At 45.1% G+C, this 26,286-nt stretch overlaps 2 protein-coding genes across 6 annotated transcripts in view; one reads left to right on the top strand and one right to left on the bottom strand.

The window, feature by feature from the left end:
* The window catches only part of MTA3 (metastasis associated 1 family member 3), a 220,144-nt gene extending 195,970 nt beyond the window's left edge, over window positions 1–24,174 (bottom strand). The window contains exon 1 of the mRNA XM_049096186.1: window positions 23,870–24,174. The gene's annotated coding sequence lies outside the window, so the exon portion shown is untranslated. The remainder of the gene's footprint in view (window positions 1–23,869) is intronic.
* Window positions 24,175–24,992: 818 nt separating this feature from the next.
* The window catches only part of KCNG3 (potassium voltage-gated channel modifier subfamily G member 3), an 84,972-nt gene continuing 83,678 nt past the window's right edge, over window positions 24,993–26,286 (top strand). For 2 of the 5 annotated variants that reach the window (XM_049095488.1, XM_049095487.1), the window contains exon 1: window positions 24,994–26,061. In XM_049095488.1, the coding sequence (XP_048951445.1) occupies window positions 25,430–26,061 (632 nt within the window). In that variant the 5' untranslated portion in view covers window positions 24,994–25,429. Of the gene's footprint in view, window positions 26,095–26,286 lie in introns of all 5 variants that reach the window. The other 3 variants (XM_049095490.1, XM_025454048.3, XM_025454049.3) reach the window with 3 other exon arrangements.

Genomic DNA, 26,286 nt, shown 5'->3' with positions numbered 1-26,286 from the left:
GTGATCTTTGTATTCAGTATCATTCTCCTCACATTTGAGGATCAGTAACAGGAAGTTCTCAGGAAAATTCTAACATCATAAGCCCATGACCTACATTTTCTGAGAATTCGCCAGCACTCCCACCACCTGCAGAAAGATCTGGAACCAGGGCCACATGTGTCGTTGACAGGCAAAGACCCCAGACTCAAGGGGGTCAGTTACTCAAGAATGTGGCACCCTGACAGGTACTTGTAAGTCTGTGTAGTTGATCAAGGAGCACACACATTTTGGAATTTCGGCAGAGTGAGGTCAGCTATCTCTTCCATGAGCACAGAGGAAGCTGGTCTTCAGAGGATAAAGCAGGGAACAGTGATGTAGCCCCAAAGAGAGAAAGAGACAGAGACAGAGAGAAAACACACACCAAAAAATGGACAATATAGTTGTCTTGGCTCCTTACAGCCCTCTATTTCCAGATTTCCCTCCCAAGGTCTGTTTTTTGGACTCATGGCTTCTGTCTTCCTTTTTGCCTGAGCCGATCTGAGCAGGCTGCTATTATTTACAGCCACAGAGATTGGCAGTAGCAGCCACCTGGCCTGAACGGGAGAAGTGGATAGAATAGGTATTACTGAGAAGACGTGGGGAATGCCTAAATCCTATCAAGAGGCTGGAGCATATCCTTAGGACTGAAATGGATTTAGTGAAAACTATATCATCAACTGTTACTATGACTAAAGAAAAGATACTGAAAGGTACAGGAGTTTTGTAGACTGGCTAAAACTACAAGGCACACAACAAATTGGCAGCGGGGTGTGTGTGTGGGAATTTCACAGTAAAGGGAAAATACTTGTTCTGCTTACATCATTTTCACTTCTCATTCCAGCAAAAGTTTCTACAAAGGTAACACCCACTGTTGGCTGTCATGAACATTACTTTGTCCATCCCCAGCCAGACCCCTTCTCCTCCTTCACCCCACTAGACCACTGTTACTGGACAGGACATGAGATGCACGCACACTGGACCATCCTGAGTCCTTCTCTGGCATTTTAAAATTCCCAGCCAGAGATAGGAAGGAAAGAACAGCTCCTTTCTAGTGGTAGATGTGAGCTCTGAGGCTGATTTGGTTAACAAATTCCCAGCGCTGAGCAGCAACAGCCAGTCTGCAGCAGGAAGGAAAAATGCTGATGATGCAGAAAGAAGGTGGCATTTGAGTGTCTGACTCCAGTTGTCCCCAAGGCCAACTGCCCCTGCCCTTCTTGCAGTTTAGTTACATGAGCCAATAAAGCCACTAATTGGGATACCTGTGCTGTGCTCAAATGTGAGGCATGAGGGACCACTATACTAATCAATGAGACAAGATTGCCTAGAGATGGTCTTTAGTTTGTCTCTGTGCATAGACTTGATTTGTTATTGTATGCCCTCTCCATTTTTGGGAGGCAAAGAGGAAGATCTTTGGAGAGCTAATGTTCTATGACCTATCTTTTATCTATATGCCTATGCTGGAAGCTGCAGGACCTTTCTGTGGATCCTTTCAGCATGACACAATTCATGACCATGTAACCAAGGCATACAAATGTGTTGCTTACTCCAGTATTCATTTTCCTCTTCTTAGTGCCAGAACCATGCTTTGATTTAAGGCAGCATGATATCTTTCTCAAGGGTATTTCCTATTCTCCTCCCCCCACCTCCTTTTTTCTTAAGTAGGCTCCATGCCTAGCGCCCGGGAACCCAATGCGGGTGAACCCTCGACCCTAAGATCAAGACCTGAGCTGAGATAGAATCAGATTCTTAACTGATTGAGTCACCCAGGTGCCCCTCCCATTTCTCTTGAAGTTGGTATACCGTGTGACAGTCTGACTAATGAAATGCAGATAAATCGTACGGTACTTTTGAGGAATCAAGCTAAAAAGAAAGAGAAGATCTTATTCCCTCCCCTTTTCACTTTTCTTCCGCCTGGAACTTGGAATTTCAATAGCCTTCTTGAACCCTGAGACAATAAACCAGTGATAACTTCATTGTCATTCAGGACCTGGGTTCCTTCTATCTTGCTGCTCTATCTTCATTTGCTCATTGCCTCATGGTCCTAGAAGCCCATGCAATGCTTCTTATTAGGTTCAGTTACCTATAACTAAGTCCCTCAAAAAATAGCAAAACAAGCCAGTTTATGTCTCTCAAAAAAATTTTGAAAAAAATTTTTTTTCCAAGGTCCCTGGCTTGCTCAGTCAGAAGAGCATGCTGCTCTTGATGTTGGGTGTAGAGATTACTTAAATAAATAAACTTAAATTTTATTTTTTCCTTAAGAAAGAAATAAAGTTCTGTTATTTATGCTACTGTTATTTGGGTTTTTGTCTTACATGCAACTGAACTCAATCATCCATCAAATAACCTAGAATGGGCACTGGTATATATTGGAGGAGTCAGTGATGGGGCCAGTTTCAGTCCACTGTGAGTAAAGGGTACTTTCCCATGGGAATCTGCTCCCCACCTTTGGAATCTTCTCAAACTTGTTAGGGCCTCCCACCAAGCAAACTAGGTAGAGAGATTTCATCTGAGAGGAGGAAGGCTGAGAGGGTGTTGCTCTTAACCCTTGCCTCTTTATTGAGGACAAGACTTCAGATTCAATATGAAAAATTCCCTGTTTCTTTATTTTCTCACCTGAGGAGGTCTCTATAGCCTAGAGTCTAGACTATCACAATCCAATAATGTGAGCCCACATATGCAATTAAAATTTTTCCAGTAGCCACATTAAAAAAAGGAAAAAGAGGGCTGCCTAGGTGGCTCAGTGGTTGACCACCTGCCTTTGGCTCAGGGCGTGATCCAGGAGTTTCAGGATCCAGTCCCATATCAGGCTCCCTGTGAGGAGCCTGCTTCTCCATCTGCCTATGTCTCTGCCTTCCCTCTGTGTCTATCATGAACAAATAAATAAAATCTTTAAAAAAAAAAAGAAAAACTTCTTTTAAAAAAAGTAAAAAGGGCAGCCCGGGTGGCTCAGCAGTTTAACGCAGCCTTCAGCCCAGGGCCTGATCCTGGAGACCCGGGATCGAGTCTCACGTCAGGCTCCCTGAATGGAGCCTGCTTCTCCCTCTGCCCCCGCCCCCCATCTCTCATGAATAAATAAATAAATAAAATCTTTAAAAATGAAAAATAAAAAAATAAAAAATAAAAAAAGTAAAAAGAGGGAAGCCCCAGTGGCACAGCGGTTTAGCACCGCCTTCAGCCTGGGGTGTGATCCTGGAAACCTGGGATCAGGTCCCACATCGGGCTTCCTGTATGGAGACTGCTTCTCCCTCTGCCTGTGTCTCTGCCCCTCTCTCTGTCTCTATGAATAAATAAAAAGAGATCTGTAAAGTTAATTTTCTAAAAAATGATTTTTCATGAATAAATTTTTAAAATCTTTTAAAAAATAAATAAAAAATTTTAAATATTTTATTTATTTGAGAGAGAGAGAGAGAGCATAAGGAGGGGGAGAGACAGAGGGAAGAGAGAGAAGTAAGCTCCCTGCTGAGCAGGGAACCCATTGTGGGGCTCTATTCTAGGACCCTAGGATCATGACCTGAGCTGAAGGCAGATAACTTAACCAACTGAGCCACGAAGGCACCCCTGGTAAAGTTAATTTTAATAATATAGTTTACTGGGATCCCTGGGTGGCGCAGTGGTTTGGCGCCTGCCTTTGGCCCAGGGCGCGATCCTGGAGATCCGGGATCGAATCCCACATCAGGCTCCCGGTGCATGGAGCCTGCTTCTCCCTCTGCCTACGTCTCTGCCTCTCTCTCTCTCTCTGTGACTATCATAAATAAATAAAAAATTAAAAAAAAAATAATATAGTTTACTAAAATATATATATATAGTTTACTAAAAAAATAATAATAATATAGTTTACTTAACACAAAATATACAAAATATTATCAATTTCAACATAGTCAATATAACCAATAAAAACAGAGTCGATATAAATTGTATTGGATCAAATGTAATCAATATAAAAATTATTAATAAAATGCTTTAACACTTGGGGTGCATGACTGGCTCAGTCATTAGAGCATGTGACTCTTGATTTTGAGTATATGAGTTTGAAACCCACGTTGGGCAGAGTTTACTTAAAAAAAAAAAAAAAAGATACTTTACAGTCTTGTTTTTGTTCCAAGTCTTTGAAATCCAGTGTATATTTTATACTTGCAGTGCATCTCAGTTTGAGCTAGCTACATTTTAAGTGTTTAATAGTTCCATATGGCTAGTGGCTACCATATTGGACAGAGCAATGGACAGGAATTGCTGGTTATAATCTGCCTCTAGTAGTGTCATCATGAGGGTTTTGCCTCTCTGCCTAACTCTTTTGGACTGATGCATTATTTTGGATCTTTTAGATCTTCTTTACCTCCTGGTCCACATGGTCATGGTCCAGCCCCATCTCTATTCTGTGCCTAGCCTTGACAACTCTAGACATCTGAAAGGGAAGTTCAGATGTCCGAAGTTCCTCTGTTGCTTCTCAGATACATGGCTGATCCTTCACATTGGCAGTCTCACGCCCTGCTTACCCAAATGCCAAGATTTAAGATCTTGCAAAGGAAACAAAAAGTGTGGGAGGCAGAATCACCTGATGAGTGAGGTTACTCTTGATGTTAATCACTTGGGAAACTGGCAAGTTCTCAAACTGGAAATAAAAACTGGTAAGATTAGGTGCAGAAGGGCTTTCTCTCCTGGCTCTCAGTGTCTGAAAGGTATATGAGGTCGTTATATGGCTCTTAACACTTAAGGACAGGGAAGGACCTGGAGCAGGAGGGATCAAGGCCAGGGGCTAGTGTACTTGTACCAATTCCTGGAGATAGAGCTATGATTTTCAAACAGCACTCTCTGAAACTCCCAGTTTATGGAGATCTTCTGGGGGCTGCCTGGACAAGGATGTAAGGGGAGTAAAAGGGATGCCTAGTGGATAGAACTCTATGTTCCTCAAATCCCACTCAACCTGAAAATGACTGAGATGATAAAAAAAAAACCAAGGGGATACCTGGGTGGCTCAGAGGTTTAGTTTCTGCCTTTGGCCCAGAGCGTGATCCTGGAGTCCCAGGATGGAGTCCCACACCGGGCTTCCTGCATGGAGCCTGCTTCTCCCTCTGCCTGTGTCTCTGCCTCTCTCTCTGTGTCTCTCTTGAATAAATAAATAAAATATTTTTAAGAAAACAAAAACCAATGCTCAGAGAGATTAGGTGATTTTCCTAAGATCACACAGCTAGTCAGTGGTAAACCCAGGATTCAAATGACCAGATCTACCTCTGAAAGCTAAGCTTCTTTTACAAGAAAAATAGGTAATTTCTTTGGCTCACCAGAAAAATATGTACTGGGCAGCCCTGGTAGCTCAGCGGGTTTAGTGTCGCCTCCAGCCCAGGGCGTGACCCCGGAGACCCGGAATCGAGTCCCACATCAGGCTCCCTGCATGGAGCCTGCTTCTCCCTCTGCCTGTGTCTCTGCCTCTCTCTGTGTGTGTCTCTATGAATAAATAAATAAAATGTGTTTTGTTTTTTTTTAAAGAAAGATATGTGCTGCCTGGAAACTCATGAGGCCAAGGAGAGATCTCATGGAAGAATGAATCTTTAACATGAACTGATAGAATCTGGACATAATGAACTCCTGCTGAGAATGTGCCCTAACAAGCAAAGAAGAGGAAGTCTTGGGACTCTACAGAATTCTGACATTTGGGGATCCCTGGGTGGTTCAGTGGTTTAGTGCCTGCCTTTGGCCCAGGGTGTGATCTTGGAGTCTCAGGATCAGGTCCCACATGGGGCTCTCTACATGAAGTCTGCTTCTCCCTCTGCCTGTGTCTCTGCCTGTTTCTCTTTCTGTGTCTCTCATGAATAAATAAATAAAATCTAAACAAAAAAATAAAATAAAAAATAAAAAGATTTTCTCTCTCCCTTTGGCCTTCTGCCCCTTCCTCCTCAGAAAAAAAAAAAAAAAAAAAAAGGAAAAATGGTTTGAAAGACTGAAGATAAGGTAAGAAGACTGAAGTTTGAGTCAACATGCCTTCTCTGGGCTCTTCAAGTTTATATTATCTTTATCTATTTGTAACACCATGGAGGTCAAGAGGACTTATGCCTGAAGCAGCTCATAGTTGCATGAGTATATTCTCAGGACCACATCCAGCTGTTCTCCTTCCAAAGTGAACGTTCAATATATTTTTTTCAGTAAAGAAGAGAAGGAAGGAAGAAAGGGAGGGAGAAAGAGAAAAAGGGAGGGAAAAAATGTTGTGACCAACAGGAGACAAAGCCACACAGGCCTCCTTAGTATTCCTCCAACACATTCAGCATGTTGCTGCCTCAGGGCCTTTGCACTCTTCTTCCTCTCTTTTCCAAAATCCTCACACCTAACTCCTTTCCTTCACTGAGGTCTCTGCTGAATGCAGAGGGTTTCCTTGACCAACCTATCTAAAAGAGCACTCCAACCCTGCTTTTTCTTCATAGCTTTCCTTAGCACCCAACATATTATATATCTACTTTTTTTTCCTTTACTTTTTAAAAAAAGTTTGTTTATTCATGGGAGAGAGCACTAGCAGGGTAGGGGTATGGTGGAGGGAGAAGCAGACCCTCTGCTGGATTCGAGCCAAAAGCAGATGCTTAGTTGAGGTGCCCCTATTATATACCTCTTTTAAAAAATTATATCATTAAGCTTTATTTCACAGTTTTGAGGAGTTTTGAGGAGTACTGTTCGGGTATAGAATGTCTATATTTACTTTTTAAATTTTTAAATTTTTTTAAGTAGGCTCCATGCTTAATGTGGGGCTTGAACTCATAACCCAGAGATGGAGTTGCATGCTGTACTGACTGAGCCAGTCAGGCCCTCCTCTATTCATTTTTTATGTATCACTTCTATTTCTCCATTAGATTGTAAGCTCCAAAGCTACAGAGACTTCGTTTTGTTCACTGCTGTAAACTCAGATAGTAGAACAATGCCTATCACATAGGAATTTCTCAATAAATGTTGAGTGGAAAAAAATAAATAAATAAATTTTGAGTGGAAAAATAAAATAAATCACAGTTCAGATAGGGAGTTCAGAAACACAGGCAATCTTCCAAGGAGCCCAGAGATGAGGGTGAATGCAGCTGCCCTCAGGGTGCCTGTCATTTGTCTGGGTTCACATGGCAAAGCACAGTGAGTGTTGGCAGGGCCAATAGAAGTTCCAAGGAATGCATTAATCATCTTGGCAGGACCCTGGAGGCCTAGGGAAGTGTGGGACACAGACAGCCATGAATATTGGCCTCACCCAAGATATATTTTTTTAAGTATGCTCCACATGGGGCTTGAACTCTCAACCCAGAGATCAAGAGTCACATACTCTACCAACTGAGCCAGCCAGGAGCCCCAATATATTTTTTTTAATCCAGGCAATCTTTTATTTAATCAAAGCAGTTTTAGCGGGGCCCACAATTAGCATAACCAGGTGCCTGTTGGTTCACTTTCAACAAGAATTGTGTCTTAGGGAGTATTTGAAAAATACAAGGAGGGCAGCCCCAGTGGCACAGCGGTTTAGCACCACCTGCAGCCCGGGGTGTGATCCTCGAGACCCGGGATCGAGTCCCATGTCGGGCTTCCTGCATGGAGCCTGCTTCTCTCTCTGCCTGTGTCTCTGCTTCTCTCTCTCTCTGAATTAAAAAAAAAAAAAAAAAAAAAAAAACAACAACAAACTTAAAAAAAAGAAAACTACAAGGAAAGGGCAAACAACCAGCTTCTGAGGCAGGCAGCCACCCCTGCACTTGCCTTTCTCTGGGACTGTGTCAGGGTGACAGAGCTCCTGGATATCAGATTGGTATTCTTATTGGTTCTGGGCAATGATTTCTAGGTCTAGATGGGGTTATCTGGCTGTGGACTTCAGGTGGCACTGGAGTCCCTTAGTACTCTGGCTCCCTGGGAAAGCAGTGACATGGCAGTTCTTTCTCTCTGGCAAAAGAGAGCTTAAAATGGAAGTGTATTAGTAATAGGACTAAATGAAGCCCTAATGCATCACCTTCAAGACACCCACAGGTGCTTCAGGCTTTGGTCATTCAGTATTATGTCATACAGTATTGGTTTTCCCAAGTTGGCCTTCCTGGCCTTCCCACCTGGAAGGTGTCCTGACCATGGGTGCTTTTTTTTTTTTTTTTTTTAAATAACAATATAGCTTTTTCTCTCACTTTTACCAGTGCCTAAATACAAGTTTTTCGATTTTCTAAAAAGATTTATTTATTTATTTATTTGAGAGAGAGAGAGAGAGAAGGAGCAGAAGAGAGGTAGAGGGACAAGCAGACTCTGTGTTTAGCACAGAGCCTGATGTGGGTCTCAATCTCATGACTCTGAGATCATGACCTGAGCCAAAATCAAGAATCAGTGGCTTAGCTGACTGAGTCACCTAGGTGTCCCATCGATACAGGTGTTTGGGGCCTAGTGCTTCTAGATTCTGAGACAAAATAGCACCACCCAAAGATTGGAGACATCTATCTCTAGCATAAATCTGGATCAGGGTATGTGAAGACAGACACAGGGATGAAGAGGATCTTAAATTTCCCAAAACAATGGTTGCAACCATTTCAGGTGAATATACAGGTTTTTTTTACAGGAGGTCAACCAAAGGTGATTTGTAGAGAAAGAGGAATCAGACTAGAGGAATAACCTGTAAAACCCAGGAACTGTTTTGTGTCTTTGACACCTTGAAGAGCTTGCAGTCTAGAACTATGGCCACCTTTGCTAGAGTCAGCATGCCCTGACAGAAGAGATACCCTAGGATGGCCACCTCAGGCTATAACAGTGTCTCTATTTCTGAAGAGGTGATTGTATTAGTTGTGGGGAGAGGGTGTTTCTGCGTTGCTATTCTAAAGAGAATCCCAAAATTCAGTGACTTAAAGAACAAAGAAGCTGATTTCTCTTTTGCATAACATCTGAGGTAAGTGTCTAGGTCAGTAGGTAACTTTGCTTCTCTCTCTCTCTCTCTTTTTTTTTTTTAAGATTTTAATTTATTCATGAGACACAGAGAGAAGCAGAGACATAGGAGCCCGATGTAGGACTCGATCCCAGGATCCCAACCTGAGCGGAAGGCAGATGCTCAAGCACTGAGACATCCAGGTGTCCCATTAACTTTGCTTCTTGATGTTATGTAGGGGCCAGTTTCCTTCTTACGGCTCCTCCATCTCCTATGGTCTTACCTCCCTGGCTGAATCTGGGCCATCACCTTGTCCAGATTCCAGCAGTGGGGAGGTAGGAAGAGACCCTGTGTCAGCCCACATTTAGAACTTTGAGGCCAAGTTCAAAGAAAATAGATTGAACTATGAATCCTTTTAGAATAAAGACTGATTAAAAATTCATCTTTGGGGACGCCCGGGTTGCTCAGTGGTTAAGCGTCTGCCTTTGGTTCAGGGCATGATCCAAGGGTCGCAGGATTGCGTCCCGCATCGAGCTTCCTGCATGGAGCCTGCTTCTCCCTCTGCCTGTGTCTCTGCCTCTTTCTCTGGGTCTCTCATGAATAAATAAATAAAATCTTTAAATAAATAAAAATTCATCTTTGCTGGGCGCCTGGCTGGCTCAGTTGGTACAGCATGTGACTCTTGATCTTGGGGTTGTGAGTTCAAGCCTCACATTGGGTGTAGGGATTACGTAAAAATAAAACCTTAAAAAAATTCACCTTTGCATCTTAAATCCCCAGAACCTAGCACAGTAACTACACATAAATATTGCCAATAAATACTTGTTGGAGTTTGTATTGATAAATTTCTTTTAGTTACGAGAAAATATTATTGAGAGGTTAGTGGACAGCTACTCTGGATGACTACTAGAATTTATAAAAAGGACTGGAAGTACGAAGTCTCGGAAAACAGGAACCATCACAGCTACAGGGAATCCAGCAGCTAGTTCATGGACATTTTCTGTAGGGCAATACTCTGGATTCTGCTCCTCAAACCCTCAGGCTTGGTTATTATTGATTCATTGAACGCTCCAGATGGACAGGCAAGAGAATGTGGTTGTCCCAGGCTGGGCCAGCTGTCATCTCCTGTCAGCCACAGCCAGGAACAGGGAAGAAAAACACAGAGAAGACCCCTGGTTGTCAGCCCAATGTTTTGAACATTTCTAGAGAAGAGAAAATCGTCCCATAAATTAGCATCCAAATGCATGAGCACACTCTAGTTCAGGAAGTCTTACAAGTTTTGGGTTGTTAGGTGCTGGAGCAGAGCAGGGCAGATACAGCAGCTGAGATTAGGACCGGCTATTCAAAGCAGCTGAGCCTTGGAGGTGGTTTTGAAAATGTGCATAGCTTGGAACACACATTAGGTGGTGCTGATCTTAGCAGGGTCCCAGCTTGTTACTTTCATGCTTTACCAGTTTCCCAGGAGACTCTGGCAGGTAACTTGAGCATCTGATGAACCCCCAACATAAGTGTGTGTCTATGTGCTTCTTCTGGAGGACCTGGATTTTCTGCCTTTCCCCGCCTGTGCTTGGACTGAGTCCAGTCTTTATTCTACCAGTAAGACCATACCTTGGCTTCTTGCCCTTCCCTGAGTCAGAAGCATGGGACCTCCAGTTTTGCTCAGCAGTTTGCCTAGATGACTTATTCCAGAGAGGCTGAGCACTCCTCCTGAAAGTGGGTAGAAAGAACAATACTATTCCAGAGCAAGCCCCACACCAAGGGCCGTAGCTCACTGCTCCCAACTTTCCTGGAGATGCCACTGTGCTCTGACTATATTGACACAAACTGGAGACACAGATATCTTACATTCTGCAGTGAGTAATCCTTCATGATCCTATCGCATGTTGAAGTGAGGAAGAGAGGATGGTTGTTAACTGTCTCTCTGTCTCCCTAGTTGGGTTTATTTATTTATTTTTAAGATTTTATTTATTTATTCATGAGCGACACAGAGAGGCAGAGAGAGAGGCAGAGACCCGAGAAGCAGGCTGCATGCAAGGAGCTTGATATGGGATTTGATCCCGGGTCTCCAGGATCACGCCCTGGGTCAAAGGCAGATGCTCGACCACTAAGCCACACAGGTGTCCCCACAGTTGGGTTGAAAATTAGGAAGACTCCTTAGTCAGCCTCTATCACACAGCTGGAAAGATTAGGAAAATATCCGTTTGCATGAGAACTTGGGACAGCTTGACTCAGCTGCCTTAGAAGGAATCAGATACAATACTCTGGCAACCAGCCAGCCTAGATTAGCCAGTTTGACAAAGGGACTCCCAAACTGGCTTGAATTAATGAAGAGGAAGCGGTTCTGCCTCTTCTTTAGTGCTATTCATTCCTTTTGAACTCTCATTCATGGCGCTGCATGATGATACCTGTTTCCGAGTGTGATGCTGGGCTCACCCAGTTTGAGTTACCCACGGAGGTAGTACAGGAGTTTGGGAGGTTTATTGATTCTCAATTGCTGTGTAACAAATGGCCGTAAAACCTAGCAAGATAAAACAGCATTTATTATTTCAGTTTCTGTCATCAGGAATCTGGGCACAGCTTAGCTGGGTATCTCTGGTTCAAGACCTCTCCCAAGGCTATCGTCACTTTGAGGGCTGGGGCGGTAGTCATCCCAAGGCTCAGGGGTAGGATCTGCCTCCAGGTTCACTCATGTGGCTATAGACAGGCCTTGGGTCCTCTCTGACTATTCGCTAACCAGAGACCTCATCTCCTTGCCCTGTGGGCCTCTCTGTAGAGCAGCTCACAACATGGCAGCTGGCTTCCCTCAGAGTGAGCAAATGAGAGAGCAAGAGAGAAAGCCCAAGATGGAAGCTGTAGTCTTTATGTAACCTGATCTTGGAAATGGCATTGTATCACCTTTGCTGTGTTTTATTGGTTAGAAGTGAGTTACTAGGTCCAGTCCACACTCAAGGGGAGGTAATTACCCAAAAAACCACTGAGGATCATCTTATAGGCTGCCTGCTATAGGAAGTCTCAGAGATAGGATGTCAACAGGGGAAAAAAAAAAAGGATGCCAACAGGGATTTTCAGTTCTAGGAGATGCCAGGACAGAGGAGTAAGGTGTTTATCAAAGTCAAGACCTTGAGGCCAGAGCTAGGAAGCTGGGATATTCAGGTAGAAAGGCCAGGCAGAAGAAGAGCCAGGTTGGGGAAGATTTTGGGGAAAAAGACCAGAGTACCATTCTCATCACCTCATATCAAAAGTTACTATTAACATGGTATTGTTGGTGATATTAACCATTTTGTTCAAATTATTTCAGTTTTCATCATTGGGAGCCCTTTTAGTTGGCTTTTCTGTTGCTTTGATATACTGCCATCATGGCAATGGTTTTGTTTTGTTAGCACTTCCTAATTTTCTGACACTATAAGATACTCTAGGTTCATTGTAAATATTTCTTGCCTGGTCCTAGATTCAGCCATTCCTCCAAGGAACCTTGGTTCCTCTTACCAGAGAATGATATTAGAAAACAAGATCTGGGCACTGGGTGTGCTTAACTCAACAGTATTTTCAACCCTTATTATTTCCTTACCTAAGGTAAAGTGTGCTATACTTTTGCAAAGGCCTACTTTAATTTCCATTATGGCTTCCTAATTTCTTCATATACCTTGATACGCATGCTCTCTTCTCCTTTCTCTCTACATTTAAAGGTGCTTAAATGGTTTTTGGCTAGACTGATGTCCATGGGCTGTCACCACTAGATTTCTTCAGTCACATTTACTGTTTTAAGTCTAGACTTAAGCTCCTGCAGCCATTTTCTTCCTTCCTAATGCAAGGGTATTGATTGCCATTTTGCAAAATAAAACTATAAAATAAAACTTGAGTTTGTAAACCTGTAAAACTAAAATTCTGTAAAATCATTGTTGAGGAAGAGAGGGAGTCAGCTGGACATACCCAGGAAGCAGGGTTGAGTTGGGACCCTAAACTATAAAAGGCTTGAGCTTCAAGAAGATGTGTCTATTTTTTGTGCTTAATAAAAATCCTAGATCAAAGGAAGAGGGAGCAGTATTTATGGTGTTGGTGGTTTTTTTTTTTTTTTTTTTTTTTTTTTTAATAATTTATCTCTGTGGCTACTACCATGAAATCCAAATATGGCCAAAAATCCCTTTCTCTTTAGTTTAACAAACACAAACTGAGCTTTTACAGACAGAGCTTTTTTTTTTTTTTTTTTTTTTTTCATGAGAGACACAGAGAGAGAGGCAGAGGCATGGGCAGAGGGAGAAGTAGGTTCCCTGTGGGGAGCCTAATGTGTGATTCAATCCCAGGACCCGGGGCATCCTAAGGTTCAACCACTGAGCCACCCAGGTGCCCCTCCTCCCACCCCGGAAGTTCTATTCTTTTCTCTGTCCTATGTGGCTATCCAAAGAATATTCTTGAAGGTCCTGGTAAGTCTGGTTATATCCTTTCATGGATCTAGGTCTCTTGATAGGTTTAGGTGTGGTCTTACCATTGACTAAGTGGTCTCTGGAGGCCACTGCTTTCTTAACTTAAAGCCCATCCCTTTTCCTGGGTGTCGTCACAGTTATTTCCTTTCTAGGCCTCCTAGTGGCCTTCAGGAAGGTTTTTTTTCTGGCCTCTGAAATGTTCAGTTCTTTTTTTTTTTTTTTTTTTTTTAAGATTTTATTTGTTTATTTATTTATTTATTTATTTTTAAATTTTTATTTATTTGTGATAGTCACAGAGAGAGAGAGAGAGAATGAGGCAGAGACACAGGCAGAGCGAGAAGCAGGCTCCATGCACCGGGAGCCCGACGTGGGATTCGATCCCGGATCGGATCGCGCCCTGGGCCAAAGGCAGGCGCCAAACCGCTGCGCCACCCAGGGATCCCTATTTGTTTATTTGAGAGAGACAGAGACCACAAGCAGGGGTGTAGCAGAGGGAGAAGGAAAGGCATGCTCCCTGCTGAGCAGGGAGCCCAACATGGGGCTCAATCCCAGGACCTCAGGATCATGACCTGAGCCAAAGGCAGCCACTTAACCAACTGAGCCACCAGACACCCCTAAAATATTTGGTTCTAAGGATGCTTGTTAGACCAAGAAGGTTGACCCACAGAAGCTCAATGACTGCAAAATCCTTTCTCAGTCAAATACCTGTACAGGGACCATGTATTCCAAGTAGTTCTCATTTTGTCCCTTAAAATCTTCTGACCTGAATTGGTTTTTGCAATACAAATCACTACCATTTAACATCTAAAAACAAAAACAAAAACAAACCTTAAACATCTAACAAGGTACTTGCTAAGGCAGAGATAAAATGAGGTGCCCCCGAGGGGGTAACTGGAGGCACCAGCCTCTCCTATGTGCCTAGTTGATTATTTAGCAGATTAGAAGTGAGGGAAAGAAAAAAAAAAAAAAGAAGTGAGGGCAGAGTGAACATTCCTCTAGAGGATCCCACAGTGACTAAATCAAATGACGTGGCAATGTTACTTGTATACCTTGCATTTTCACAGTTTGGGAGAATTGATTGAGTGGCACCATTCAAACTGGTTTCTTTGAGGGTCCTAGAAGTAAAGGGGATGTCTCTGCAATATTTAATCTATACAGTATATAAATATCACTCTTTACTTGGTTGTTTGTCTTGACTTGGGAGAAATCACAGTGAACTATAAATTGAAAGTCCTGACTAATGCTGATTCAATGGAAGTTATATTCACAATTTCTCCCTTTCTGTAAGTATCTGTCACTATTGAGATAGACCGCTGGTACAGTCATTGAGCGTTTGCTAATCCCCTGACACCGGCTAAGTTAAATACACACCACATCTAGAGAAGAGAATGCCTTGGCATTGTCAAAGGAAACTTGGTAAGCCTATTTTCTTCTTTCTTTGGAGATTTATACTGACATTCAGTCTAATTGCTCCTGCAGTTTCATCCATCACAATAGAAGCTAGTGAAAGGGTATAAAAAAGCTTCTCAGTGTTCCTTTGCTACAAAGATTTTTATTTGTGATTACTTTCCTGTGGAAAAGAAAAATCCTACTTGGAAGACCGAAAGTACTAGCAAATGTTAAGCAGAAGGCAAGGTCCGTTGCAGGCAGAGGAAGGTTCTATTTGAAGATAGGATCTGATGTCACTTGGCCACGTGGTGATACCGCCCAGCACTCATTTTAGCATTTTTTGCTGAGCCATACATAGCCTCTGTTCTCTGACCTAGGCCTTGGACAGGCTTATACCAACCTAATTGTATTTGCTCCAAACCGTCTTTAAAAACTGTAAATCTTCCATATTTTGCTGTATTTTGCAGCTTTACTTTAAAAGCATACTTTTTTGCTAACCTGTGAGCACATGTGTTTTAGGGAAAACCGAGGCTGGGGTTTTGCTATGGAAGAGTATGGGATCACACAAACTAGAACTGAATGATTTTATCTCCATATAAGAACTGGAGAAAAGTAGTCCATATTTTAAATCCTGTACCTACAGAGAAAAATGCAATTGCTGTTGAACGGTGTATCAATTATTAAGTGTGGAGCCAATGCTATTTTGGTTGCATCTACAATGAGAAGATCATTTCCAGGAATACCATATGCTTTGTTTCAATAAACCCCGGCCCCAATCTTTCCTCTAAGGCAGAAATAATAGCACTGGGCATAAGGAGGAGGAGGGCTGGGATTGTGGGGCAAGGAAATAAGATTGTTACAGGGACAGAAGGGTAAGAACAGCAGGTGTTTTTCAAAACAGACTCCTAAACTAGCTAATTTTGGTTCATTAATGTTGATAAAGGCAGCTCTCTTTTCAGAATGGATAGAACACAGCGGGGAACTTTTCATTCATTTTGAAAATGTCTTTGATTTTTCTTGTGTGTAGAGTCCTTTCTGGGGCTGTTTGAATATGCCCTGTGATGTGATAAGGGGGCAAAGTGGGGGAATCCCTCTCTCTCTGCTTGGCTTTCCCATTTCCTTCCTGTCTGGGCTCAAAGCCTGCTTTGCTGGAAAGCTTCTCCTGCTGATCTGGAACACCCAATCAGGCAATAGGGTCTCTGAGATGTCATCTACCATCAGGGCAACAGCCTTTTACATTTCTTCCCATATTTTCTATAGTTCCCTGAGCCAAGACCCACAGAACCTCCTGGTTCTACATCCAATCCTTTCTCGACAGTTTTATTTATTTTTTGGTAACAATTTTGAAGTGTTTAATTCATTCGTTGCCAGTTTTTTTCCTTGAAGACTCTGGTCTGCTTCCATAATATCTCCTTCCTCCAGGGACAGGTATGGGTGGATGATGGGACCCAGACACAAGAAGAGCTGATTCCAAGAATTTTTCTAACTAAAACATCTGCTAGGTAAGGACTCCAGGTTTGGGGCTTGACCCAGGGTTGGGGCCTGCTAAATGAGGAGGGTTTCTGCAGTGCTTTTAAATGCTAGGAAGCTGGCATATACTGTAGGTCCAGGAAAAATGGTGCCAAGATCTCTGCCAGTATGCCATTTAACAAAATTGAAGTGGTTTTTCAGAAAAAGCCTGGATTTTTCGAGTGGGTCATTTTTTTTTTTTTTGAGATTTTATTTATTTGAAAGAGAGAGAGAGTATACAAGTCGGGGGGACGGGCAGAGGGAGAGGGAGAAGCAGACACCTAGCCAAGCAGGGAGCCAGATGCAGAGCTGGATCCCAAGACCCTGAGATCTGAGCCGAAGGCAGACGTTCAACTGACTCAGCCACCCACATGCCCTCAAGTTGGTCATTTCTAACTTCACTGTAACGTATACACTGATACTGCCAGTTTAGTACCCTATTTAGAACACTATTTTAATCAATAGTAACAGTCATTAATTCCCTCATTCAACAAATAGTTATTGAGTTTGGTACTATTCTAGGAGCTGGGGACATTGCTGTGAACCAGTCAGTCTCAGGGTCCCCATTCTCAGAGAGAGCGAGCAGAGTCTGTTGGGGAGACATCATAAACAAGTAACAGGTCGATGAACAAGATGATTTTTTTTTTTTTTTAGAGTGATAAGGAAATAAAAAAATAGGTTGATATACAAGCATGGGTGGTCAGGGAAAGTCTCTTCAAGGAAGTGAACTTTGAACTGAGACTTGAGAAACAACGAGTCAGCCACATAATGCTCTGGGTCAGAGTGTTCCAGGCAGAGGGAACAGAAGGTGCATGGCTCCAGATGTAACTGAGCAGAGGAGGCAGGACACAGCAAGAATTGGCCTCAGGAAAAAGAGAATTTGGTAGGAGGATATGTGCTGAGATTTTTTTCTTTTTTTAACTGCAAACATAGTTCTTGAACTCAGTTAAAAAAAAAAAAAGTCTTACAACCAATAACAAGTAGATTTCATATTAACTCTAACCTTCCCAATTCCTTGAGCAGGAAACAATCACCAAACTGTATCTTATGTATCTTTTCTGAAGCCTTATCATATATCTATATCTATATTCATATATCTTAAGTTATAAAGAAGGAATAATTTAACTCATAGTACAGGATCTAGAATTTTTTTGTTTAGCAATTTGACTTATTAACTTTTTTTTTTAAAGATTTTATTTATTTATTCATGAGAGACAGAGGGGTAGAGACATAGGCAGAGGGAGAAGAGGCTCCTCACAGGCAGCCCAATGCAGGACTTGATCCCAGAACCCTAGGATCATGCCCTGAGCCAAAGACAGATCCTCAACCACTTAGCCACCCAAGTGTCCCTACTGATTTCTTTTTAAAGATTTTTAAGTAATCTCTACACCCAGCGTGGGGCTTGAACTCACAACTCTGAGACCTAACCGAGACCTTCGTTAGGACCAAGGCACCCTAACTTAGAAATGTTTCTGTAGGAATCTATATGAACAACAGTTCATGATTATGCTATTACTTCAATAACCAGTTCCCTAATTACAGACAGGTAATTTCTAGAGTTTTGCTATTGAAAACAATGCAATGATCTTAGAAGTATGTCTTTTTTTTTTAAGATTTTATTTATTTATTCATGACAGACAGAGAGAGAAAGAGAGAGAGAGAGAGGCAGAGACACAAGCAGAGGGAGAAGCAGGCTTCATGCAGGGAGTCTGATGTGGGACTCGATCCTGGGTCTGCAGGATCACGCCCTGGACTGAAGGCAGCGCTAAACCGCTGAGCTACCAGGGCTGCCCTTAGAGGTACGTCTTTATGAAATACGTGAATTGGGCACGTTGGGTGGCTCAGTGGTTGGGCATCTGCCTTCAGCTCAGGTTGTGATCCTGGGGTCCTGGGATCAAGTCCCACATCAGGCTCCCTGCATGGAGCCTGCTTCTCCCTCTGCTTCTGTCCTTGCCTCTCCCTCTCTCTCTCATGAATGAATAAATAAAATCTTAAAAAGAAAAATGAAATACGTGAATTTATTTGTAGGATAATTTCCTAATGTTAACATTGCAGGACCACTAGATGTGTGCATTTAAATTTTTTTTTTAATTTTTATTTATTTATGATAGTCACACAGAGAGAGAGAGAGAGAGAGGCAGAGACATAGGCAGAAGGAGAAGCAGGCTCCATGCACCGGGAGCCCAACGTGGGATTCGATCCCGGGTCTCCAGGATCGCGCCCTGGGCCAAAGGCAGGCGCCAAACCGCTGCGCCACCCAGGGATCCCAGCATTTAAAAGTTTTAGTAGACACAGTCAAATGTATGCTGAGCTTTTGAATACTCTGGAGAAATGAGAGGGCCTCTTTATGACAGACATTGTGAAAAAGTGCATTCTGGTTCAGTCTGATGGAATGATTGTTAACATTCAAAACTAAGCTTAAAGGAAGCTCAAGATTTAAAATTTTTATTTTTGTATTATGGACAATATCAAATAAATAAATACAAAGAGGTAGAGATTAATATCAGGAACTCCCATCACTCAGCTTCAACAATTATCATACTCATGGCCTAATCTTGCTTCATCTGTATCCTCAATCCACTTGCCCCTGCCCTTGATGGTCTTGAAGCAAATATCAGACATTATATCATCTCCTGCTTAAATATTTCAGGATATGAAAGCAACTTTTTGAAGATTAGTTATTTTGTAGAATTACCCCCATTCAAGATGTCAGATGGTTGTCTCTGGATTAAACTCACTTGGTTCCTCCCTCCCCAGGGGTGGGAGGATGCTTGGTAGAGAGGGGAATCAGTGGTGAGACAGCATGGTAGGCAAGAGAGCTTGCATGCTTTGGGTCTTGGTACTGGGTCTAGTGTTTCTTAGCAGCTGTGGATTCTTGAGCAAGTCCAGCCTCTTGAAGCCTCAGTTCCTTATCTGGAAAATGAGGGTTATAGTAAGATGTTTTTTTGTGGAGAGCTGAGCTTGTGGTGCCACACAGAAAGGGCTTCTACAGTGACTACTGTAAGGAGCAAGGGACAAGGGAATGGTGGTGGGGAGAAGGGGCTATTACGTCACCATCCAACATAGCAGCACAGGAGTGAGTGGTGTGGAGATAAAGGGAAGAGCCATTCTGTAAGTGGCACCAAAAAAAAATTTTTTTAAAGAGTTTATTTATTCATGAGACGCACAGAGAGAGAGAGAGAGAGAGAGAGAGAGAGGGGCAGAGACACAGGAAGAGGGAGAAGCAGGCTCCCTGCAGGGAGCCTGATGTGGGACTCTATCCCAGGTCTCCAGGATCACGCCCTGGGCTGAAGGCGGTGCTAAACCCCTCAGCCACCTGGGCTGCCCCAAAAAATGTTTTGTGGTTAATGATGAAGGGTAGCAGAATATGGCACTCCAAAACATGCCACTTTGGCATAAGGATTATTTTGAGCTAAAAGCAACTTACAAAAACATCAGGTGCGCACGAAGGGTGTTCTGACCCCCACCCCAGTCCCTGCCTTTTCTTCCTAAAAGCAGATGATGAAACCCCCACATGGAGATGTCCTCCCATACCAGGAGGTAAGTACCATTTTTATCATCAAGGAGGAGAGAACTTGAGGCTGAGAGAATTCTGTATAAGCAGACTTTGTTGAAATAATTCCTAGCTTCCTTTAGCCTCCCCATGTATTTCCATTACTTTTCTCCAACTGCCTTTCTTTGTTCAATCTAGTAGGAGAGCATTTAGGTTCTGTCATTTTCTTTTGCTCTTCATTTCCTCAGGAGGGCTCTCGGGTCACATAAAACTCAAATTAAATAAATTTGTATGCCTTTCTCTGTTAATCTGTCATATCAACCTGATTCTCAGGCCCAGTCAAAAACCCCGAGAGGTTAGAGGTAGAATTCTGGCTCCCCTGTAATGATTACACAGTGACCTTCTCAAAGCTGGAAATTTAAGGAAGATGGTGTTCCTTTTGCTCGTGTAAGAGCAGTAGTGTCCTGGAGCAGAGAATAAGGCAAGGACATTGGTCTAGGATAGGGGTGAATGTCCCTCTGATGGCTTTTCACCTTTAAGAATGGGGTCTGTTTGGTGGGATGGTCCTCAGGGCAGCTTATTAAAAGTTGCAGCTTTGCATTCTACTTGGGTAATTGTGCATAGTAGGTGAAGTCATTCAAATCTTTCATTTATATAAAATCAGAGACATTGGAAGGCTGACTTTCAAAAAAAGTTGACATTTTATTTTATTTTATTTTTTTTTAGAGAAATACTTGTCTTTTATTTATTTTTATTTTTATTTTTTTAAGTTTTTTTTTTTTTAATTTTTTTATTTATGATAGTCACAGATAGAGAGAGAGAGAGAGGCAGAGACACAGGCAGAGGGAGAAGCAGGCTCCATGCACCGGGAGCCCGATGTGGGATTCGATCCCGGGTCTCCAGGATCGCGCCCTGGGCCAAAGGCAGGCGCCAAACCACTGCGCCACCCAGGGATCCCCAAAAGTTGACATTTTAAAGCATCTATGGATTCTGCAGATGCTGAGAAATAAGCTGGTGTAACTATAAACGCTTGGAAATACGAACTAACAGCAGAGTGAGAGTTTTTTATTTTTGTTAATATTTATTTATTTTAAAAAGATTTTATTTATTTATTCATGAGAGACAGAGAGAGAGAGAGAGAGAGAGAGAGAGGCAGAGATACAGGCAGAGGGAGAAGCAGGCTCCATGCAGGGAGCCAAACGGGGGTGGGGGGTGGGGGGGCACTCAATCCTAGGTCTCCAGGATCATGCTCCAGGCCGAAGGCGATGCTAAACTACTGAGCCACCCGGGCTGCCCTATTTATTTATTTTATTTTATTTATTTTTTTTAAATTTATTTTTAATTTATTTATTTTTAAGTAGGTTCCACACCCAAGGTGGAAGCCAATGTGGGGTTTGAACTCATGATTCTGAGATCAAGACCTGAGCTGAAATTGTTAGTCGTCTGACTGAGCCATCCAGGTGCCCCAAGAGGCTATATATATATATATTAATATTTTATTTATTTCAGACAGAGAGAGCAAGAGAGAACACGAGTTGGCAGAGGGCAGAGGGAGAAGCAGACTCCCCATTGAGCAGGTAGCCTGATGTGGGGCTCTATCCCAGGACCCCGGGGATCATGACCTGAGCTGAACATAGACGCTTAACCGACTGAGCCACCCAGGTGCCCTGAGTGAAGACTTTTTAAAGCAGAGTGGATAAATAAGCAGCAAAGACTGATAGTGCCCACGAAGTATTTCAATTTATAAAGTGTTGGGGCAGGGTGTTCAGAGTCCCTGAGCTCAACCAGTTGTACAACGCAAAGTGATGGAGGAATGTGCTTTCCACCCAGAGTCAGCAGTACGAGGGTCATGACTTTTCACTGAGTCTTTGATGTTTTAGGTTACTATTTGTGATCAGTCACATTTTTAGATGAATCGATTTATATTTATTTAGAACCCAGGAATGAGAAGGAGCATGGCTTGACTGGGCTAGGGGAACCGTACATGGACATGTGATTTTGCCAGTATCATGCACTGGGCTGTATGTCATCCTCACATCACCTCATTCAACCCTCTTATCACCTTGTGACATAGCTAGCATTACCTCCACTCTATGGAGGAGAAAACTGAGGCTAAAAGAATCTGTTGCAGGTCACTTAGCGAATAAATTATGCGGCCAAAATTTGAATCTAATGAGGGCCCTAATAACTAGGTTGGACTTCATTATGCAGACAGTTTGTAATTCTACAGATCTATAGGCCTTTTAGGATCTGATCTGGGGAATCACTTAATAAAAATGAACAAAAGGAAGAGCTGCCTGGTGGCATAATACAGGATTCACAGAAGGAGGAAAGAACTGGGGTGTGGAGAGGTCAGATGAAGGTTGTGGCAGCAAGGCAGGCCCTGGAAATGGAGGAACCAGAATCTGGAATTAGAACACTTGGTTCCAGCCTGGTCTCTGCCATGATGCTGCTAAGGGGAACCGAACCACATGGGTCAAGTCACAGCCACATCTCTAAAACCTTGTTGTTCCTCCCTAAATAATGGGTTGATAAATTGAGACTAGAAAATCTCTTTGGTTCTTTCAAACTCTAAAATTCTGCCTGGTGCCTTTAAATTTTAATGCATTCTAAAGATTTATATATGAAGGCCCTAAATGTCATCCAGAACCCAGAAAAGAATTTAGCTGAAATGATTCTCAACATAACCTTCTCAGAGTACAAAGGAATAGAATTTTAATAATTCTAAGAACACAGTTTTTAAGAAGACTTTCTAAACTGGATTATATTGAGACAAGCCAATCACTTGTGCACCTTACTGTTTTGTGTAAGAACATGTTTTGGGGGGAGAAAAAGAAGACGATTTGGGTGTTGCTTCTGCAGTTGTGGCTGATGATATCAAAATCAAATAAACACATTACGTTTAAAACAAATGAAATTATTTAAACCTATTTCTCTAAGAAATTTTATGAAAATATACCTAGGAGGCACAAATTGTATTATCATCAAATTAATTTGTTTTCTAAGCTCAAATTTAATTTAAAATGTGATATTTCTTCAACTGGTTCAATCAACAGACTTTAAAAGGATTTTAGAGAACACAGGAAATATAAATACAATAACATTGGAACAAATAATCAACGAAATAGTTGTTCTGTGTTCAGTTGCTGTGATGCTTCTAGAAAGTATTTTTAACAATTCCCTGAGGAACTTGCTCTTGCTGGTGTGAAGCCAGGCTCTTCTCTCCACTCACATCTGCAAACTTTTCTTCATCTTCATATCCTCCAAGAAATCCATTTCCAAGCCTTGCTGAGTCTTGCTCAGCATTTCTCAGAACTGACCCTTCCTCAAAAAAAAAAGAAAGAAAGAAAGAAAGAGAAAAAGAAAGAAAAGAAAGAAAGAAAAAGAGAAGAAAAAAAGAACTGACCCTCATGTACAAAGATTTGGGGGGTGGGGCTCCCATTCTTGGGTTGCAAAAATTGCCTTCTCCTTAGATTAAACTAAAGGGCAAAAGAATCGTTCTGAATAAAGCTTTCATCAAGCCATTTCTACTATTAAAAACATCAAGCATCCCATTACTTATACTTTGAAATCTAAATTCTGCAGCTGAGATCCTGGTCCTTTGAGCCAAGCAAATGCATTAGCTTTCTTTATAGACTTTAATCCTTTACATCTGAGTTTCTGCTATTGGAATGCTTTTCTGCTCTTTCTCTCTGCCAGCTCATGACCATCACCTCCTTCCATTCTATCTTGAAACTCATTTCCTTCAGGATGTTTTCTTGGTTTAGTAGCTACTTTGCAAATAAACAACTCTTGTTTTTGAGCTTTCAGTCACATTAAGAGCTTTTAAGATAAACTATCCAAGTCGAAAGATAAACAGCACATAGAGATTTCCATTCTTTAAGAAACCACCCAGAATGATTTCATTTTGTGAGGAGGGACAGCACTTCAATTTTTAGGTGTCTGCTTTTCAGCCAGGAATCCGTAATAGAATCAGAGCAAAATGACTCTTTATGGTGACCTCTAGTGGGCATGGACAATCCTACAAAATTATGAAAAGTGAAGGGCCAAGTAAAAACCTTCCCAGTAACCAGCTGGGTTACTCTCAGGTCAGATGACCGCATCCCACCCCACCCCACCCCACCCCACCCCACCCCACCCTTATTCTTTTCTTCCAGCATTTGTTTTGCATTTAACTTAGTTTGCCTTGCAACTCACCTGTTTCGCCTCTGGCGGGCACGGCGCGGGCTGGGCTGCGGGTGTCGGATGTCGGGTGAATTGCTGGTAGTAGTTTAAAATAATCCCTGCCCCTGGAACCCCCTCCCTGGGCTTCGAGCGGAGCGCAGGGCAGTTCGCTCTGAGGAGCCCTAAAGGGCTTCTTTTCAGCTCCGGGAGCCGGTGCTGCAGCTGGCTCGGGGGGCGGAGCGGGGGGGGGGGGCACGGGGGAAAGCAAGACATTATGAAAAGGAGGACGCAGACGAAGGCTATGGGGAGAATTCTGTTCTTGCCAGGGGCAGAGCGGTTCTCCCCACTTTCACCCCACTCTACAGGAAGCGTCACGGCGGGTGTGGGGGAGCGCCCAGGCGCTCCACGTAGGCGCCCTCCTAGGACCCGCGCCCCAGAAGGCAGGGGCCCGGGCCGCTCCCCTGCGCGGGAGGACGGCCGCGAGGGCGACACCGAGCTCGGGTGCCGGGGTGGTGGCCGCCCTCGGAGCGCGCGGTACGTGGGTCTCCGCGCCGCGAGAGGAAAAGCGAGTCGGCCAGAAAAGCAATTAATTGCTGGGGTGCCTCCTCTGAGAAATCCCTTAGGGCGGTCTCAGAAACCGAGCTGGGCTCCGGACAGTTTCTGGAAAAAGCTCTCCAAACGCCGTCTGTCCTCACCCTCCTTACCCGCCTGTCGCCTCCCTCGGTGGTGGTGGTGGTGGTGGTGGTGGTGGTGGGTTGGGCGGGGGCTGTTAAAAGGGCCCTCGGGAGCTGCCCCAGTCATCCCTGATGGCCCGGGGCGGCCCGCGGGGCTCTGCCCCCCTCCCGCCTCATCCCCGGGGCTCCCCACCGCTCCCTCCCCAGGCCCGCGGACCCCTCCTGGCCGCGGCGGGCGGGAGAGGAGGGGGAGGACGGCGTCACGAGGCGGGGAGCCCTGGGTCCGGGGCGGGGCGCCGGGGAATCCCAGCCGAGCGCGCCCGGGAGGTGCGGGCGCGGGTGGGGAGAGGGGGGCGGCGCGCGGAGGGAGCTGAGCCGAGCGGCGCGGGGAGGCGGGGAGGGGAACCGCGAGGAGGCCCCGCCCCCGCCTCGCGGAGCCGGCTCTCCGCCGCCTCCGAAGCCGCTCACTTTGCCTCTCGCCTCTGGACGGCGGCGGGGCGGTTGCCGGAGCCGCGGCCAGAGGGAGCGCCGGGGACCGGGAGCCATCCCGCACCGGCGCCTCCTCCCGGCGCCCGCGCCCCTCCGGGAGGGGACAGCGCCGCCGTTGGGAAGGACACCCCGGCCTCGCAGGGGGCATCCCCGGGCGCTGACGGCCTCGTTCCCGGCCAGCGGGGCGCAGCGCTGGCGCCTGAGGGGGCTCCCCGGCCACCTGCAGGCACCGCCGCGCCGCGGGAGCGTCGCTAGCCGCAACGCCGGGCTGCGGAGGAGGCTGGGGCCGAGGGGTCTCCGGGCCGGCGAAGGGCCCCGACGGCGCGCTTCCCCGGCGGCCAGCGGCAGGCAGGCCCCGCTCGGCGGCCGGGGGGCGGCGGCGGCGGCGGCGGCGGCGGCCTCGGGCCTCGGGGCCTCGGGGCGGCCAGCCATGACCTTCGGGCGCAGCGGGGCGGCCTCGGTGGTGCTGAACGTGGGCGGCGCCCGGTACTCGCTGTCCCGGGAGCTGCTGAAGGACTTCCCGCTGCGCCGCGTGAGCCGGCTGCACGGCTGCCGCTCGGAGCGCGACGTGCTCGAGGTGTGCGACGACTACGACCGCGAGCGCAACGAGTACTTCTTCGACCGGCACTCGGAGGCTTTCGGCTTCATCCTGCTGTACGTGCGCGGCCACGGCAAGCTGCGCTTCGCGCCGCGGATGTGCGAGCTCTCCTTCTACAACGAGATGATCTACTGGGGCCTGGAGGGCGCGCACCTCGAGTACTGCTGCCAGCGCCGCCTAGACGACCGCATGTCCGACACCTACACCTTCTACTCGGCCGACGAGCCGGGCGCGCTGGGCCGCGACGAGGCGCGACCGGGCGGTGGCGAGGCGGCCCCCTCCAGGCGCTGGCTCGAGCGCATGCGGCGGACCTTCGAGGAGCCGACGTCGTCGCTGGCCGCGCAGATCCTGGCCAGCGTGTCGGTCGTGTTCGTGATCGTGTCCATGGTGGTGCTGTGCGCCAGCACCCTGCCCGACTGGCGCGCCGCGGCGGCCGACAACCGCAGCCTGGATGACCGGAGCAGGTACTCCGCCGGCCCTGGGAGGGAGCCCTCCGGGTAGGATGCACTGCTTCTCTGCCCGTCCCGTCCGTCCGTCCGTCCTGTCGCATCTGTCGGTCCCGTCCGTCGGTCCTGTCTCCGACCTGTTTGACTCCGGGCCCCCGGCGAGGCCAGCCAGGGGACGGGTTGGCCCTCGCTCCTCGCTCCTATTTTCCCGGCACCAGGTGGCGGTGGTCTGCGCACTACGCC

Source organism: Canis lupus, chromosome 17, assembly GCF_003254725.2.
Source record: "Canis lupus dingo isolate Sandy chromosome 17, ASM325472v2, whole genome shotgun sequence".
Taxonomy (NCBI): Eukaryota; Metazoa; Chordata; class Mammalia; order Carnivora; family Canidae; genus Canis; species Canis lupus.
Note: the sequence above shows the minus strand (reverse complement) of the source record. Positions and strands in the feature narration are given on the sequence as shown.